Raw genomic sequence first — 18563 nt, 5'->3', positions numbered from 1 at the left:
TCCCTGGGCCACTTCTGTCTGGGTTTCTGCCCGGGCTGGTCTCCCACTTCCCAATCACACGTGTGCTGTGGGGAGGCCAAGGGGCTCCAGGTGAGATTCAGGCCCAGAGAGGGACAGTGGCTTTCCCTCAGGCACACAGCAGGGCTGACGGCACATGCTTCAACACTCCCCGCACGCCGATGTACATATACCCAGGGCCGTAAGATTCTGAACTTTTATTTTCTGGCATGAAAAGTACAAATAATTAAACAATTCCATGTAAAAGTCTGTTACCGCGGCCAGGCCTGTAATCTCGGTAATAAATAGTGTCTAAACTCAACGCAAAGTGTTCTTGTTGGGTTTTGGGTTTGGTTTTTTGTTTTTGTTCTTTTTTTTTGTCTTTTTTTTTTTTTTTTTTAACAGTTCTTTATCACCTCCAACATGGACTCTGTCTTGATTTGAAACCATCCAAATAAATAACAGGATGAAGGGAGGGCTGGAGGGGCTGAGCCCCTTCTCCACGGGCCCTGCCCCTGCCCCCCAGGGATGTGGAAGACCCCAGGCCCTCTCCCCTGGGGTGAGGGGCTGGCCTCCAGGAAGGGGGCCTGGCTGGCTGGGCTGAGTTCTGTGTTTTAGAAAAAGGAGTCCCCTCCCAGTCTTGGGGGTGGCAGGGGCCCAGGCCTCAGTGAGGGGGTGTGGGGAGGTGCCCCCTCTCCAGAGCCCGGCCCCCCCCAGGGTGGGGGACAAACCCAGCGCTTATTGCTCACAGATGCCTCCGCCACGCTGCCCACGTGTGGACACGTGTCACCGCGCGCGGAGGGCAGAGGGGAGAAAGCCCCAAGAAAACAGAGGGAGAGGGATGGACCCGCTAGGGGGCCTGCCCTGCTGGAGGGGAGTGGGGAGGTCGGGGAGGACTTAAAAACCACAAGAATAAATAGGTTCGTGTATCAAGAACAAGCTAGGGTTTCACCAGCTAAATAGGACTGAAAAAATTCTCAAGACAAGCAAAAATAATCCCATTAAGACCCCGGACGTCGCTGGCCGCGGGGACCGCCCTGCAGAGCACAGGCCCCCTGGGGCGCCGCTCGGCTACCATTACTGTTATTAATAATTATTATTACTTTAATGATTCCACTTCCCCTTTTATAAATAAATTAGGCATAACCACGTCTCGGCAAAAACTTAAAGAAACAAAGAGAACATCGTGGTTCCTTTAAACTTGCAAACTGGATGAAGGAACAGAAATATACACAAATGTCCTTACAGGGCAACAAGGAGGATAAATAGTTAACATAGCAATAAGTTAAAACTACAAGAAGCTCAATTCGGCAAAAAAGTACAAGAAAGTTAACTGGTGCCAGTTCGTGTCTGTTTTTTTGTTTTTTTTTTCCTGTTTTTTTTTTTTTAAATCTCTTCTGTGTGGGGTTTTTTTTTTTTTCTCTTCCTTTTTTTTGTCGCTTTTTTTCCTCTTCTGTTTGTGTTTTTTTGTCGCTTTTTTGATTTTTTTTTTTTTTCTTTTTGTTCCTTGCAGCAGAAGCTCCACAGACGTTTAACAACACCGGGAGGGGTGGGGGAGAGAGAGCTGGGCAGTCAGATGGGGCCATGGCCAGACACCAAACGCAGGGACATCGGAGGAAGGGCACTGAGGCTGAAGTAGAGATTTGCCATCCTCAGTTCTGACTGAGGCCCACTGAGGGGGGTGGGGGGCTGCGAGGGCTCCTGGGGGGCTCCGGCCTTTGGCTTCGGTGGGATTTTTTTTTTTTTTTTTTAACAAAGAATGAAAACGAAGGGGATGGAAATCCAGACAGAAGCCTAGGCCGGGGCTTGGGACAGGGGCTGCGTCCACTGCCCTCACTGATCTGGAAAGACGGAAAAACCCAACAAACTGAAAGGGGGGTGACGCGTGGACGGGAAGGGAATGCGGGGCTGGGCCTCTGGGCCCGTCCACCCCGGGCCTGGCGGGGAGTGGCGGGCGCTGGCTGCTGGGGAGGCCCTGGAGTGGGGAGGCTCAGGGCCCGGCCTCCCCCTCGGCCTCGTGGGCCAGGGCCTCGGCCCAGGGAGGTTCAGCCCCGGGGGCGGGGGTCCTTTGGCCTCAAGTGTTGGGGGGGGCTGCCTCCAGCCCACCGTGACGCCAAAAGGGGAACGAGGTATCGTGTGTCTGGATGCATGGACGCTGTGTCTGCACGCCTGTGTTCGTGGGCGGCAGGGACCACTGAGGAGCCAGGAGAGAGCTCTGCAGAGAACCTGGGGCAGGGGCGAGTGGGGCCGAGTGTCGGAAGGAGGGGCCGGCCGGCCTCACCGGAGGAAGTGGGCTATGGACCGGGCTGGGGTCTGGGCTGTGACCTCCCGCCTGGGCCGGAGGGATGCTGTGGGCATGTCTGTGTGTGTCTCTGGGTCTTGTGACTAAGTTTCCCCATGACTGGGTGTCTAGATTGTGTGTCCAAATTTATGTCTCCACTTCCATTGGGCCCTGTGGCCACGTGCACGTGTGGAAATGCTCCCACGTCCACGTGTGCGCGTGTCCACCTTTGTCCCCGGCCACATTCACCTGTGTCCACATCTGCCCATGGCCACCGTAGCCACGTTCCCGTAGCCCCATACTTCGGTCTTCTGTGTTTATCCACGTGTTTGTCTACGTGTCTGAGTTGGGCCAAGGAGTTCCTGAGGCGAGTCTGGGTCCGTCTGTGCTGTGGTGTATCCGTGTGGGGTGTGTGCGTGTGCGTGCCCCTGTGTGTCTTTGCGTGGCTGTGTTTCTCTGTGTGGGCCCATGGACCCTCAGCTCCTAAGCCCTGCTCCCTGTCCCTGCCCCAGTTGGTAAACATAACCTGCCAAAATATTTTCTTTTTTTTTTTTTTGTCTTTTTTTGTGGTTTTTTTTTTTTTCAAGTTCAAGAATCCCCAGTAAAAATTCTCCACGAGGTCTTTTTTCCCTTTTTACAAAAATAGAGTTTTTCTTCCCCTCCCACCCCACCCCCCCTTTTTTTTTCATTTTGTTTCTGTTTCCAGCCCCTCCCCCTGCTGCTCACATTCCACCAAGGGGCTCTGGGCCAGGGATGCCCACACCCCTCTCACGTTTCGCTGTGTTGGGGATTTTTAAACCTGCTCCCCCCCTCTCTCCGGTTCACCTAGGTGTTGGGGAGACCTGGGCAAGGGGGCCTGGGAGGGCATCCCCAGCGGCCCCTCCCCACGCCATCCAGGGAGGGTGGTTGAGGGCGGGCTGGGGGCACATCTCTGCTTTCATTTTAGCCGAAAAAGGAAACAAAAACCTTCACCGTGAACAAAACCAAGACGAGAGAGTGAACAGCCCAGCCTGGGGGGGAGCAGCAGGAGGACAGGGCGGGGGACCCCCAGGCGCCCCCCCCCCCCATTTCCCTGCAGACCGTCCCACGGAGTGCTCACCCTGTGGCTTCTGCAGGGACGCGGGGCCCTCGTGCCGTCCATGGTCTGCCTGCGCTGTCTCTCTCGGGCCCCCCTCTCTCTCTCTCTCTCTCTCTCTCTCTCTCTCTCTCTCTGTCTGTCTCTGCTGCCTGGGGAGGGTGGGGAGGGCGGCGGCGCCTCAGGCCTTGTGCTGTTTGCTGGTCTTGAAGGACACCTGCAGCACGCGCTCGCCCAGGCGGTAGCCGTTGAGGCTGGCGATGGCCATGGCCGCCTCGTCGTAGTTGGTCATGGTGACGAAGCCGAAGCCCTTGCACTTGTTGGTGGTGAAGTCACGGATGACCTTGACGTTGGTGACCGCCCCGAAGGGCCCGAACAGCTGCCACAGCACGCTCTCGTCCGCCTCCGGAGACAGGTTGTACACGAAGATGCACCAGCCTGCGCCCGCCGCGCCCCCCGACAGGCCCACGCCCGCAAGGCCGCTCATGCCATCGATGGCGATGGGTGAGAACCTGGCGATAAGCGACAGGGGACTACTTTGGGGGTCACGCGGGCTCTGCCCTGACCCCCGGCATGCCCCCTGACCCTGTCATGACCTCGGACCACGCAGAGGCCGCGGGACTATGTGACCCCTGCACTGGCCCCGTGACCTCCATCTGTGACTCCGCCTGAAGCCCCAGACCCTGAGCCGCTCTGAGACACCAGCCCCCGGTCTCCATCCCGACCCGGAGCCCTGTCTTGACCTATGGCCCTCCCTGAAGATGAGATCCTCACCCGCAATCCTGCCCTGAGCCCAGATCCACTCCCTGACCCTATGAACTTGCACCCTGCCTGGTCCTCAGCCCTGTTGACCCTGTCCTCTTCCCCATGCCTGGCACCTCTTCCCACCCAGCTCCGGCCCTTGCCCCCATTCAGACACCACCCTGATCCCGTCCTTGGCAATGCTGCCCCTTCTGCCCCGAAGGCCATCCTCCCAGGCAGAGGCCCACCCGTAAGGGCAGTGCTGGAACCAACGGGCGAGTGTGGGCTTTAAGCTACCCCCTCTCAGCTCAGCTGTCACTTCCCCGGGGTGGCCTCCTCTGACTCGTAAAGTGGCCACCTCCTCCCTCTGGCCCTCTCCGGCCTTTTCCTATTTGTGTATAATATGTATGTATTTTTTTGGTCGCACCATGTGGCATGCGAGATCTTAGGTCCCCAACCAGGGATCGAACCCGTGTCCCTGCAAGTGGAAGATCAGAGTCTTAACCGCTGGACCGCCAGGGAAGTCCCCAGGCCTTTTCCTATTTACATCGTATATTTATTCTCGGCTCCATCTTCCCTGCAGGGTTCCGTTCCCTCGGTGCCCCAGCCCAGGATGGCTCCCAGCACCAGTAGGCCCTCGGTCGTGGTGGCGGGGGCGGGGGTGGGTGGCTGTGGAGTGGGACGAATGAGCGAAGGGGCGGCACTGGCTCCACCACGTTCCGCACTGGCTCCCTGCCTTCCTGAGGCTCCTTAACACCCCAGGACCCCGAAGGCCTGAGCTGGCCTCACTCCCTCCTCCTGGCCTTTGCACAAGCGGTTCGTGCTGCCAGGAACTGCAGTTCTGCTCTGGCCCCGTCTCCTAACTGATGTCTCCCCTGGGTCCCCATCACCCCGTCTCCTGCCCCCTTCACAGCCCAGATCGTTGTTCATCTGTGTCCTGCCCCACTGGACTGAAATAATAACAGTATCCATGATTGTAAGAGCCGCTGACTTTCCCCGAGGGAGCCCCCACTTCGCGCCAAGCGCCATGCTCAGTATCACCCCATCTCCACCAGGTGCCAAGTCTGGCCGGGCCACGCTGGGTCTGCCGCCCCAAGTCAAGCCCCTGGCACTCCGCATGGGCTCAGTCGCTCTTGATGTTATAAGCACGGGGACCTTCAGAGGATCAGGGATGTGGACCGTGGCGTGGGGGCCTCAAGGTTCATCCCCAGCTTTGAGGCAGAAGGGGGCATTCTGTGACCCTCAGCAAAGATGATGGCCAGTGGCCAGCGGGGGCACAGCTGTGAGCCAGGCTGCCTGCCTTTCGAGGGGGTGGAGAAGGCCACAGACAGGCCCCCCCGGGTCCAAATTGTGTAGTAGCACGTTCTAGGCGTTTAGTAGGCTCGATAGCCCCCAGATCTCTTAATGGCCACACTATGCCCAGACAGGGGCGGTCCTGGGGGGTGTGGTGGGGGAGGGGTCCACCAGGGCAAGGGTCCAAGGAGGGACAGCGAGGGGCTGGGGGCAGTGGGGCGGGGGCACTGTTACCTCTTGACTCCGTAGGCCATGTTGAGCAAATTGTCCAGCCTGTGGAGGCAGAAGGGGTAGTCACTGGTGGCTTCTGGGCACACCCCCGGCTGTGACGCAGGGCAGCCAGCCTGCCCTCCCTGCCCCCAGCCAGCAGTCCAGCAGCGCCAGCCCTGCCCCCGCCCGCCTGCTCCCCGCCCGGCTGGACACCGCCTGGCACGGAACCGTGGTCACTTGGGCACCGCCTCTTGCCTGCCCTGCCGCTGCCCGGCCTGCACTGGCATCCTCATCCTCCCCCTCCCGGCCACCCAGTCCTGCGTGCCGGCCCCCCGCCCCCCCACACCAGCGCTTGGGTCCTCAGAAGGGAAGTCTCTTTTCCAAAGTGCCTGGGCCCAGCAAGTGGCCACGCCTCTCTGAGGCTCAGGGTCCCCGTCCGTAAAATGGGGACAAGACAAGCTCTGTCCTCACGGGGGACGCTGTGCAGAAAAAGTAAGGGTGCCTGGCCCGCAGGCAGCTGGAGCTACCTGCCGGAGGCAGCGGGCAGTCAGAGCTGACCCGATCGGGTGATTCTAAAACTCGTGGCCAATAATACCACTCGTAGTGATCTGCGCACATGGAGCACCTGCTGTATACAAGGGCCTGGCCTCAGCACCTGACAAGCCCCCCCCATGTTTCCACTTTGCTGCCCTCGGCGGCCCCAGAGCATGGGCACCTCCTGGTGTCCCTCTGCCCGGCAGAAATGGGGTTCGGGGAGGCCACCTGCAAACCTAGGGCACCTGGCCCTGGTGGTCTGGGACGTCTGGGGGGGCAGGGAGTGGCAGGGGGCTCACCGGAAGCGCTGTGTCTGATGGTGCAGGGGGCCTGCGTAGCGCCGGGCGGAGGACTGGTACAGGTGAGTAAGCAGGGCCTGCCCGGTCTTCTGACTCGGGTTGTTGGCAAACTTGACCGTGATGGGCTCAGCCGCTCCCAGCGGCTTCTGCCCGTTCAGTCCTTTGATGGCCTCCTCGGCCTCGATCCTCTTGTCAAAGCGGATGAATCCCACACCCCGAGAGACACCTGCCAGGGCGCAAGGGCGTCATGGGGACCGCCCCCTCCCGTGTGACCCTGCCCCCCTCCTCGCCGCTATTTCTGGTTTCTCCTCCCTGGTCCCACCTGGGTGCCTTAATCCTGCGCCCCCCGCCAGGTCCCCCTCCCCAGCAGCCTGACCTGTGACCTGGTCCACCAGGATGCGAGAAGTGATGATGCGGCCGTACTGAGAGAAGAGCTGCTCCATCTCTTTCTGGCTCATGGTCTTGGGGAGCCCGCTGACGTACAGGTTCGCATCCCGGATGGAGGCAGAGCTGGGTCGGGCATAGGACACCTGGGAGAGGGGTCAGGCAGACAGCGGTGAGGGCAAGACCCATTTCATAGATGGGGAGGGTGAGGCCACATCCACACCGCCACTGTGCGACAGAGGTCCCTCATCCGTTTACTCAACAAAGACTGCGAGTAGCCACCATGGGTGGTGGGTGGGGTTGACCGGGGCTTGCAGGGAGGGCATGTGGCTGTGGCCAAGACAGTGTGGCCCAGCCTACATAGGGCGGTGAGAGGGACCTGTCATCTGAGGAGGTCAAAGGAGCTGCGCCTCTGGGGTCACACCTCTCCCTGGAGACCTCAGGGACCCTCGCCTCTCTAGGTCATGTTTTCAGGCTGGACATTCCATCAACGTTGACACGTTCCATGCCTTTGGAAGGTGAACCTGGGATGCTGGCCCCTTTTCTTCCTGACTACACTGGGTCCCTCAGATCTTTGGCCCTCAGCTCAACCTGGACAACCCCCAAATGTCCGAGCCCAGCACCGGCCTGGCCCCTGCACTGCGCACCTGAGTGACATCTGCTTCCAGGTGACCCATGAAGAGGCCTCATGGCGGAGGGGCGGGGTCACACTCAGCACCTCCAACTTGCCCTAACTCAGTAATGACAGTTTTGTCCTCCTGGGTGCTCAGGTCCCCAGCCTCGGGTTGTCCTGAATGCCTCTGTCACACCCACATCCAACCACCATCCATCCTGTCAGCTCCACCTTCCTCATTATCTGGATAGAATCCACACACTTCTCTCCATTTCCACTGCCCTACCATTGCTCATCCAGACCAGTGCAGCAGTCTCGGCCCTGGTTCCCTGGTCGCCTCTCAACCCCCACAGGCTGTTCCCCCCGCAGCAGCCAGGGGGCACCTGTGAGCATCTAAGCCAGATCACATCCCTGCTCTGCTTAGAACCCTCCGTGGCTCCCACCTTCCTCAGAGTTAAAGTTCTCTCCAGGCCCACAAGGCCCTGCATGACCTTCCCCATCACCCCCCTTGCCCTCATCTCTGCCCACTGTCCCCCTTAACATCTCTATTCCAGGCATACAGGCCTCCTCCACATTCCTCAAACACACTAGGTGTGCTTCACCCTCAGGGCCTTTGCACTTGCTGTTCCCTGTGCTTGCAACTCTCTTCCTTGCTTTTCTTCTCCAGGTCTCAGTTGGAATATCCTCCCTGTCCTCTCCCATCTGAATTTGGTCCTCCACCCTTACCCCCATTCCTCTCTCGCAAAGCCCTTCTCTCAGCTGTGATTTAGACACATTTTAGTATGACACTTCCATTCATGTCATTAATTATGGTCCAGCCCAACAATGAAACTCTCTTCAGCTGTTTAAAAAATGGTGGACGTGTATATTTATTTCCCCGAAACAGTGGTAAGTATTGTAAAGTGGGGGAAAGAAAAGTCCATTTACAGAGCAGCAAGTATTGTGTGACCCCATCTCATTGTGTGTTTATCAATGTCCTGGAAACATGATCTGGAGGACCCACGCCCGAATGCTAACAGGGTGACCTAGAGCTGACGGGGGGCGGGGGTGGGTGGGATAAGCTCCGTTCCCCCTTATTTCTGCTGATGTCTATTTTCTGTTTCTTCTAAATTAACCTCTGGGTAGATGGCAGTCATTGTCAAGGGTCTGGCTTTTGTTTCGGGCGGTGCGTTGTGAGGGCATATGACTTCATTAGAAATAACTAATTAAAAAGAGAAGAAAGTGAATAAATTGGGCCAAGGGCGGATGGGGGGTGAGGGTGCTCACGGGGTGGGGGTAGGGGGATTCTAATTGATGCAATTGTGCACACCTGGGGTCCTCCGGAAAAAAAGACAAACACCACAGCTGCTATTATTTTTGTAATAATAAATAAAACTCACGGCCATGTATTTGATGGTTTTCACTCTCCCCGACCCTGCGGGGCTGTGAGTTTTGAGACTTGTTGATGGATTGGAGCTGGGGGAGAGGGGAAGGGAGGCTGAGATCCTGGGTGGGTTTTGGGGTCAGGGGTCACCTGAGGCACAGAGTCAGTGTTCAGGGGCCTTTCCCATCCTTCCATGATGTGGGCTGACCGAGGTTCCTCATCTGGGTATGGGCTCCTCCCACACCCCCTCCCAAGGATGGGGCCTGGCACATGATGGGTGGCTGGAAATATTTTGGGCAGAATCTGCTGGAACACCTAGTCAGGACCAACCACACACCACAGCCACCCAGGCAGATGCACACACACACACACACACACACACACACACACACACACAGAGTGCCACGCTGTGATACCCACTGCACAGCCACGGTGACTACACCAGCAGGAGGGTGACACAAGGCCACTGCCACATTCACAGTGACTCTTGGAGTTTGGGATAATTACAGTAAAGAGTCACAGAACCACACACCTGTCACACCACCACACAAGCCCTCAGTGTCACACACGTGCTCCGCCAAATGGGCCACAGGTAGACACACCTACACAACTTCACTGTAACACACAAACACCCTGTCACAGCCAGACACACCCACGCAGCCCCACCAGGTCACAGCCGGAGTTGCACTGTGTCACAAAGCACACTGTCAAATAAACAGCACATCTCACATAGTGACACAGCCAGAGTCTATAACAGCCAGACCTACGTGATAACGGCCACTCACATTGCCATGGGGTTCCACGAACACCATGTCTTACAGCCCAGGGTCTCTCTCTCTCTCTCTCTCTCACACACACACACACACTCACACACGCCACATCACAGGCACACAGTGGCCCTCTGGGTCATATAATTCATCACTAGGGTCCACTTTCATGACCTGGGGGCTTTTGGGTCTACTTGGCCATGGAGGGACCCATTAGGCACTTGTCAGCCTCCACATCAGGGAGAGGAAGAGATTCCGGCACCTCTGTTCCCATGGCGAACTGGGGGCCAGATGGGCGTCCTCCCCAGCCCGGCCTCCCCCAGGGTTCAGGAGCAGATTTGCGGGGCGGAGCCCAGACGCCCCCAGGCAAACCTAGAGAGGGGGTTTCCATGGTGATTTCCCCCCCTCCAGGGAACCTGGGCTTGCAGGGTCCCAGCTGCAGCTGCTGAGAGGGGAGGTCAAGGGGGGAGGGGCATTGCACAAAGGTGGGGGAAGGGCCCACCCCTAATCCCACCCTCCCAGACCCTAGTTAGGCTCCAGATGGCAGATGGGCCCCCACCTCTCCCCCATTTCCATGACAAAGGCAGGGAGAGGGCTGCCCACCAGACCCTGGTCACTCTCTCCTGAGGGGGTGGGTACCTCCAGGGCCTGGCTAACTCCTTGAGTTGCCAGAGAATATGGGGCTGATCATCTTCCCATTGACAAGTGAGAAAACTGAGGCTCGGAGAGGCAGAGCCATCATTGGCCCTGGGGCCCCAGCCAGAAAGCCTTAGGGGAGTGATTTGAATCCCTGAGGGGATGAGCCTGGGAGAGGATGGGTGGCAGTGAGGGGAATGGACACATGGGGAGAATATGGACTTGGGGGGCGGGTGGCAGTGCAAGGGTCCGTCCAGGTGGGTGGTCACAGAGAGGAAATGGGCACAGCTGGGATGGGAAGTCACAGGGATGGGCGGCAGTGGGGAATGAGGGCGCTGACCTTGATGGTCTTTGTCTGCAGTTTGAGGCCGTTGAGGGTGTTGATGGCTTTGTCTGCATCGTTGGGGTCAGAGTAGTTCACAAACCCATAGCCGAGGCTCTGCCCTGCAGGTAGGACCAGGACGATGACCTCTCCGGACCTGTCAGTGTCCTCCCAGACCCAGGCCTGAGAGACTGATCACCCCCCTCAAGGTTATGAGAACCAAGTTTCCACCCTCATCTGCTCCCCCAGAGTACTACCCTATCCCTAGGACCCCTCAGACCCCCCAGGGTGCCACCTGTTCCCATTACCTCCCACCAGGGGTCATGCCTGTCTCCACACCACACCTGTACTCCTGAGGCTACCACCTCTGTCTCCTCCCTCCTCCCCCACCTGCTGGCAGCCACACCTGTGATCTTGTCCCGAACCAACTTGCAGGACTCAATGTCACCAATGCTGCCGAAGAGACTCTTGAACTCATCCTGGGTCATGTTCTGGGGCAGGTAGTTGACGATGAGGTTGGTCTTGCTGTCATCAGTGGCTCCGTTTGTACCAAGGAGTGGCCCGTTGGGCAGGGCCGGGCCGGCCGGGCCCCCCGCCACCTGAGACTCCATGGCCCCGAGTATCTGCTGGAGACAACAGGCCGCACCCACTCACGGCCCAGTTCCCACACCAGGGACCAGTAGGAGTGAGGAGGGGGTTGGTGGTGACACAGGCTTGAACACACAGAGGGGATAAGGCATTATTCTTACAGTCCCTTCGACTTCTTGAGCACTGGGCAAAGCACTTTACATGTGAAAAAGTCTATATATAAGTGCCATATATGCCCCTTTGCATATATGCTTCCCTGTTTGTCTAAAACCAGTCTGCATTTGTAGAATAATGAAATGAATAATTCTGTATTCAGGATAAGAATTACAACATTTTTATTAGCTTTGAAGACCTCGTGATCCTGTCCCTGACCATGTACTTCGCTTTTCCCACCAAAGGTAATTCCTATCCCAAATGTGTTAATATTTCTCTTGCTTCATGCATAATTTTCCCACTAGGCATTTACCCCCACAGTTTTTCCACTGAGCCATTTTGGGGTTTTTATGTATAACATAACAACACCTGCAAATAATGACAGTTTTACTTTTTTATCTCCAATCTATACTGTCATTTTTCTTGTCTTATTGCAGGGGCTACATTGTGATAGTGGCTTCTTTATTCTTGACATTAAAGGAAATGTTTTAGACATTTCACAGCTAAATATGATCTTTACTATAGATTTTTTCATAGATAGCTTTTATCAAGTTAAGAATGTTTAATTTTATTCTTAGTAAACTAATGATATTTTTTAAGGATCGGATATTGAATTTTATTGAATATCTTTTTCTACATCTATTGAAATGATTTTTTGCTTTAACATGTTAAAGTAGTGAATTATATTAACTGATTTTCCAATATTAAATCAACTTTCCTAAGCTAAACTGAACTTGGTCATGATGCAGTTTTGTTTATATACATTGATTTGATTTGCCAAAGTTTTTTGATGGTTCTTTGTTTAGGAGTTTAAAATTTTTTTTAAACTTTAATTCACACATGGTATCAGGTAGAAGTTAGTTATGCTATGACAAATAAAGAACCTGAGAGGCGTTCAGGAACCTGTTGAAGTCACACAGCTTAAAAGTGGTGGCACTGGAAAGCAAATGCAAATGCAGACCTGTCTAGACCTGAAGACCACTCTACCATTCTCTATGACGGTCAACCAGGCAGGTACCAGCTCTGACAACTCCTTGCTGTGTGCCCTTGGATATGCTCCTTATCCTCTTGGGGCCTCTGGTTCACTTTGCTGAAAATTCAAAACAATTAGTAATGCCTGTCTTAAGGGCCACGTAGAGAAGGCTTTTAGAGCCACATCTGGGCTCAGTATGAAACAGTGCTGGGATTGATTTGTATTGTCTATCATGGGCATGGGAAGGGAAAGTAGCCAGCATTTCCTTAGGTCTTCTCCTACGGCACCATTGGTGAACAGGTTGCCCTTACCTAGGAACTCACATAGATTGGTAGAGTCTTCCTAGATGGATGAATTAAGAAGGATTTAAAGCCATATTCAGGTTCAGCAGGAAAGACCACTGTGATTGATTAGCAATGTCTGTTACGGCCACAGAATTAGAAAGAGCCAGCAGGTACACACCATCTCAGCCATCCCTGCCCCAAAATACAATACCATAATTGTTCCCAAATATTGTGCATACTGTGTGCCAGGCACAGTGCAAGGCCCTCTACAGGCAGTTTCTTTTCTTATTCACAACTCTGAAAAGAGGAGGGTTTTATTACTCCTGCTTAAAGAGATGCTATGGACTAAATGCTTGTGGGCCTCCAAATTCACATGTTGAAACCCTACTCTCCAGTGCGATGGTATTTGGAGGTGGGACCTTTGGGAGGTAATTAGGTCATGAGGGTGGAGCCTTATAAAAAGGGACAGGAGACAGACGATCTCTCTCTCTCCACCATATGAAGACAGTGATAACACAGCTGTCTTCAGGAAGCTGTCTACAAACCAGGACGCCGGCCCTCACCAGGAATCGAGTCAGCCCACACCTTGATCTTGGACTTCTCAGCCTCCAGAACTATGAGAAATAAATATCTGTTGTTTAAGCACCCAGCTTATGGTATTTTAATCAGCCCGAGCTGACTAAGACAACGGATGAGGAAAGTGAGGTTCAGAGATGTTTGAAAAATTACCAGAGATCATGCAGCCCATAAATGGTGAAACGGATTTGCACATGAGCTTTTCTGATTGGGCATCTGTATTTCCAACTTCCACTGCCAACTAAGACTAGTGCTGGCTCTAACATTTCCCAGCTGTGTGTCCTCAGGTATGCTACTCAACACTTCTGGACCTCTGCTCCACTTTGTTGAAAACTCCAAATCACCGGCATAGTGACCAGAGAACGATCTAGAGCCAATTGTGGGTGCAGCGGGAAAGCATTCTGGGATCTGTTAGCCATGTCTGCCATAGGCACAGTCACAGGAAGTGGAAGCAGGATTGTCCTGTCCACCAGCCCTGCCTCATAATGCTGTTATTAATAATCGTTGACATCTACCGTGTCAAGTACCAGGGAAATGACTCAGAGCTGTCGGGTGATATAAATGGGGAACTTGATTTCAAACCTGGATATGCTGGACTTCAGAGCTGGTTTTAATGATTGGCCAATACATTGTGGGCAGCTCTGACACCATATAGCTGTATGTCCTCAGGGATAATCTTAGCTCTTCTTTGGGCTTCTGCTTCCTTGTCATTTATTCTTACTTAAAGGATGGTACAGAGGGTCAACTCCCCTGCCGCTCCATTTGGCTGGGAGTGGCTGTCTGGGGGAGCCGCGTGGAGGATTCTTCGTCTTTTTTTTTTTTTTTCTTTCATTTTTGGCTGCACCATGCAGCTTATGGGATCTTAGTTTCCTGACCAGGGATTGAACCCAGGCACTCGGCAGTGAGAGTGTGGAGTTTTAACCTCTGGACCACTGGGGAATTCCCTGGAGGATTATTCTGAAGTCACATCCAGCCTCATCAGGAACACAAACTGGATTGATTAGCAATGTCTTTCACAGGTGCCTGAAATAAAGCATTAATGTACACTCCACACATCTGCATCCTGATCTTGTAACATTAATACTTTACTAACAACATGGCCGTGTATTGAGGGCCTGCTATGTGTCAGACAAAATTCTTTATGTGAAAATTTCCAGGCAGTTCTCCCAACATTGAATGTTATGGGACTCTTTGCTTCATTTAACGGATGAAAAAACTGAGTCTCACTGAAGGAGGACGGATTTGCACAAGGTTGGGTAGCAAGCAAAAAGTGGACCAAGAATTCAAATCCAGGGTTTAGACTCCACAGCCCACTCTCAATGAAAAGGCCAATAATAATAATAATAATAATAATAATAATAATAATAATAATAATAAAACAAAGCAAAGCAAAGCTCAGCACCTACTCTATGCCAAGCCCCAGGCATCACTACATTTAAACCCACTTTTTTGGCTAAGTCTCCTCATTCAACTCAACAAATATTTGCTAGGTGTCACCATGTGCCAGCTGCTGGCTCCACCCTCCTCACTGTGTGTCCTCTGACACTCACGTTGCCTTTCTGGGCCTCTGTCCCACCACTAAAGATATGGCACAGAGGTCCCCCATGTATAGGGAGATGGAATCTGAATTCCACTCTGGGCTCAGTGAGCTAGAATTCTGTGATTGGTTGATAATGTCTGCTATGGGAGCCCAAAAAAGCAATCAGCAGTACATAAGCCACTGTTTCGGGACACATCAGGTTCCAGCTTTGGAAGCCCTACTTAGGCACTGAACATGTGAAGTTTTCATTGCCTTTCCTCAACCATGCTGAAAGCTGGAAATCATCTCTATTTCTCAGATGGAGAAATTGAGGGTAAAACGGACCTATGACTTGCCCAGGATGACAGGGGGAAGTGGCGGTGATGGTGTTAGGGTTTGACCCCTTGATCTGATGACCCTAGAGCCTATGGGGTTACTGGTTCTCCACACCCCGCCCCCCCCATGCAAATGCTGTCCTCAACTTGAATGGAGGTTAGAGATGATTGGGGGGGTTTCTGCTCAGGATCTTGTGGCCCAGCCTGCTAATCTCACTACCACCCCATCTCCCTCCCATCTGTGCCAGAGCTTAGAGGGATCAGTGTCGCATTTCCTCCGAGGCTGAGCCGGCTGAGCTGCTAATGGGGATAGGATTGGTGGAGGCCACACCCGCCCAGCCTCAGCCCAAAGCAAATGCATGGCCTGGGATGACACAGGGATCACAGGGACCTTAGAGGGCCGAGGGCCGTCTAATGACAGGGATGGAGAGGTGAAGTCAGAGAGGAGGAAGACAGATCAAAGATGGAGCAAAGGAACCTCCCTTCCCACTCTCTCTAGCTCTTCCTCTGGGTCTCTCCCTCTTTCTGTTTCTCTTTCCCTCTTTTCCCCTCAGTTTCTCTCTCTTCTCCTCTGTCCCCATCTCTCCCCTCTGCCCGTCTTTCTCCTCCCTCTATCTCCCCCTCCTTCTCTTTCTCACTCTTTCTCCAACTCTTTTGCACCATTGTACAAACATCTGACATATGGATTTTGCTATGAACACACCTGAGGTCGCTTGCTGTGTCAGACCCCCTTGGCTCCCAACTGTGCCCCCTGGCCCTAGTCACAGTGACAGAAGCCTGGGTACCGGTGACAATAGGGCATTGAGTGGTTATGTATGGTAAGGCTGGGCCACCACGTGGTGCTAAGCGAGCCTCCTGCTTCTGGGCCCTTCTCCCTCCTTGCAGGGCCCTCACTGTCTCAGCTCAGCCCCTCACTTCCTCCCAGCCCGTCCCCGTGATGGGTCGCTGCCTGTACTCTCCATCAGAGTGAACAGGACTCCGAGGGCTTCAAGGCCCTTGTGTGACCTCTGACCACACCCTCGCCCCTTTGTGCATCAGCTTCCCTTTTTTCAAATGAGGGCACCGATCAGAGCAACGTATGCTGGACTGTTGTGGGGGTGCTGAGGGTCCTCAGGAGGCCTCACTCACGTTCCTAGACCTGGGTGAGCAGCCTGAGGCACAGAGAGGGGAAGGAGCTGGCCTGAGATCACACAGCAGAAAAGAGTAGCCTCTCTCAGGCCTCCTTTCCCAGAGCCAGGTGGGTGGGTCCCAGGGGCTATCGGAGAAGAGGCCCAGGCATGGAGCGAGTGCTGAGCATCCCCCCACCCACTATGCTCGCTACCACTCGAAAAAGAGGTCCAGAAAGAGAAACAGCGTACAGGGACATACACAGTGAGACCCGAGAGACAGAAAGAGCGAAAGAAGGAGGCCCGGGCGCCGGGACCAGACAAAGGACGCTCGGAGGCGCTGGGAGCAGAGTCGCGCGGCGGGGGCGGGGGTGGAGACGGGGTGGGGCTAGAATTGGCCAGCCCCGCCCCCGGGATACGCCCGGGTTGCCGAGTGGAAATCCGAGGGCTCGGGCGAGGCCGGGCCCCTGGGGCCCCAGGGGCGGGGCCTAGATGGGCGGGGCAGGGGCGTGGTTAGGAAGGGCGTGGCCGGGCGTGGCCGGGTGCTCGGGAGCTGACCAGCTCTGTGGCTGCTGAAAGCACCGGGCGCGGGGCGAGTGGCGCGGGCGGGCGGGCGCGCTCAAGGTCACCCCGCGGCCCAGAGCTCTGGCGGGGTGGGGCGCCTGGACCTGGCCTAGGGGGCCTGCCTGAGCCCCTTACCCCATCCCCTGGGGGCGGGGGCTCAGGAGCGGCGGAGCACCCCCTCGTGAGCCCTTCTCTCCCCTCCCCCTCCCCGCAGCCTGAGGCGCCCGCGCGAGGCTACGGCCCGCGAAGAAGCGCCGAGAAACAAAGGGACGCGGCGGCGGTGGCGGCGGGCCCGCGGGGCCTCCAGGCGCGCCCCCTCCTCTCCCCTCCCCGCTTGCCGCAAGGTCGACGGGCTCGAGGACGAGACGCCCGGCTCCCGGGCGCGGTCGAGGCCCAGGGCGCGCGATCCGACGCCACCCCTTCCCTGGGGCTCTCGGGGACTCCTTGCCGCCTTGTCCTGGCCCAGCACCAGTGACTGGGGGCCTGCGTTTGCCTGGGAGGCCTGCTGGGTCCGGGCCTGGATGGAGGAGGCATCCTCCGCCGCGGCGGCCCCTCCCCCATCAGGCCTGCTGAAGGGGGGGCAATCCCGCCCCCAGGGCGCCGTAGGATGTCCCCAGAATCTCAGCTCAATTCTCTAAGGCCTCTCAAGCCAGACTCTAAGCGCCCCCAGCACTCTGGGCGCGGCTCCGTCCACTCTCAGGCCCCGAGACTCGGTCCTACCCCCCCACCCGGGCCTAGCTAGGCCTGGTCCTACCCCCCCCCCCCCCATCTTCTCGGAGCCTGTGCCTAACCCCTCTCCGACCAGGCTCCCTCTCAGTGACAGGGGAATACCTACAGTGACCATTCTTGTGTGCCCGGCGGGCGCGGTCCGTGTTGAGGGCGGCTCCGGGGGTCGTGCACTCCTTGGGGGGCGCTCGATGCTCACGCCGGGGTCCTGCCCAGGCGGCCTCTGGTGCGGCCGCTGCAGAGGTCTCGGTGAGGGCAACGGCTCCCTCGAGGACCGGGGAGAGGCCCGAGCCCGGGTACGCGCGCGCGGATAACCGGGCCCCGGGATGGCCTGCGGGCGGCAGGGGATGGAAAGAGGGAGCGGGCGCGGGACTGAGAACGCCCCCTGCGCGGCCCCGCGGGGCCCGGGGAGGTTGCGCTTCCCGACAGAGATCGCGGCGCTCTGCCTTTCGCTGCCGCCCCTCGGCCCGGCCTGTCCGGTCCCCGGTGTTCAGTCCTCTCCCCTCGCCCGCCCTCCCTCCCTCCCTCCAGCCCGCGCTGCGCGCTCCGCGCTCTGGGCAGCGCCGCCGCCGCCCCCAGCCCTTTATAGCAGCAGCTGCCAGCGCCGGCGTCGCTTATTGGCTGCGGCAACCGAGCCCCGCCTCCTCGAGGCTCCCGACGGCGCGGCAGGTGGAAGCGAGCGCGCGCTGGCCAGGACTTCGCAAGCCCAGAAAGCACATCCTGGGGCGTCGGGTTGCCAGATTCGGGCCCTTTGCCCTCACGGATTCTACTTCCTGCGTTGGCGCTCTTTCTTGGGCGGGCTTTCTGCCCGGAAGACAGAAAGGGTTTCCCTCTGTCTAGCACTCAGAGCTGATGGAGCAAAGAGGGCGAGGAGGTATTACCTTCAGGGGGTGCTGTCCACCGAGAGGACTGTAGAGGGACGAGAAACCAAGACTTCAATGAGCAGAGGCCTGGGTCGCCAGATTTGGGAGGACTATATGTAGTCTCAAGACCAAGGGAGCAAGGTGCGGGTGGCTGGGGACCTAGTCAGCTTGCAGAAGGAATTGGGACCCTGTGGATTTTGAGCAGGCTAGGTGTCTCTAGGGTTCGAAGGGTGTGGTGAATGGGCATCCCACAGTGAAGGGGCACTGCTTCAGAGGGAGTGAAGAAGTTTGGGGCTCAGGGTTCCAGGCAAACCCCACTGGTGCCTTGCAGACCTGGGAAACCATCGGGCCATCTCGGACC

The 18563-nt window shown here is 56.3% G+C and overlaps 1 protein-coding gene and 1 pseudogene across 5 annotated transcripts; both read right to left on the bottom strand.

Moving 5' to 3' along the window:
* Positions 1-220: 220 nt before the first annotated feature.
* On the bottom strand, positions 221-17853 carry ELAVL3 (ELAV like RNA binding protein 3). 5 transcript variants are annotated; one of them, XR_009049283.1, is made up of 8 exons: positions 17449-17853; positions 10922-11141; positions 10534-10637; positions 6807-6960; positions 6431-6656; positions 5622-5660; positions 3378-3886; positions 221-1627 (listed from the first exon to the last, which is right to left on the bottom strand). XR_009049283.1 is itself a non-coding variant. In XM_057710282.1 (7 exons), exons 1-7 carry the CDS (start codon positions 17455-17457, stop codon positions 3535-3537), a joined length of 1104 nt encoding a protein of 367 aa, XP_057566265.1. In that variant the 5' UTR covers positions 17458-17853; the 3' UTR covers positions 2816-3534. The 5 variants fall into 5 exon arrangements, 4 of the variants coding, with proteins under 4 accessions (XP_057566265.1, XP_057566267.1, XP_057566266.1 ...); XM_057710282.1 differs by lacking the exon at positions 221-1627 and having other exon boundaries at positions 2816-3886; XM_057710284.1 differs by lacking the exon at positions 221-1627 and having other exon boundaries at positions 2816-3865.
* On the bottom strand, positions 1621-2673 carry LOC130837387 (basic proline-rich protein-like; annotated as a pseudogene).
* Positions 17854-18563: the final 710 nt, after the last annotated feature.

This window comes from Hippopotamus amphibius, chromosome 15, assembly GCF_030028045.1.
Source record: "Hippopotamus amphibius kiboko isolate mHipAmp2 chromosome 15, mHipAmp2.hap2, whole genome shotgun sequence".
NCBI lineage: Eukaryota > Metazoa > Chordata > Mammalia > Artiodactyla > Hippopotamidae > Hippopotamus > Hippopotamus amphibius.
This window is presented reverse-complemented; position numbering and strand designations above follow the sequence as displayed.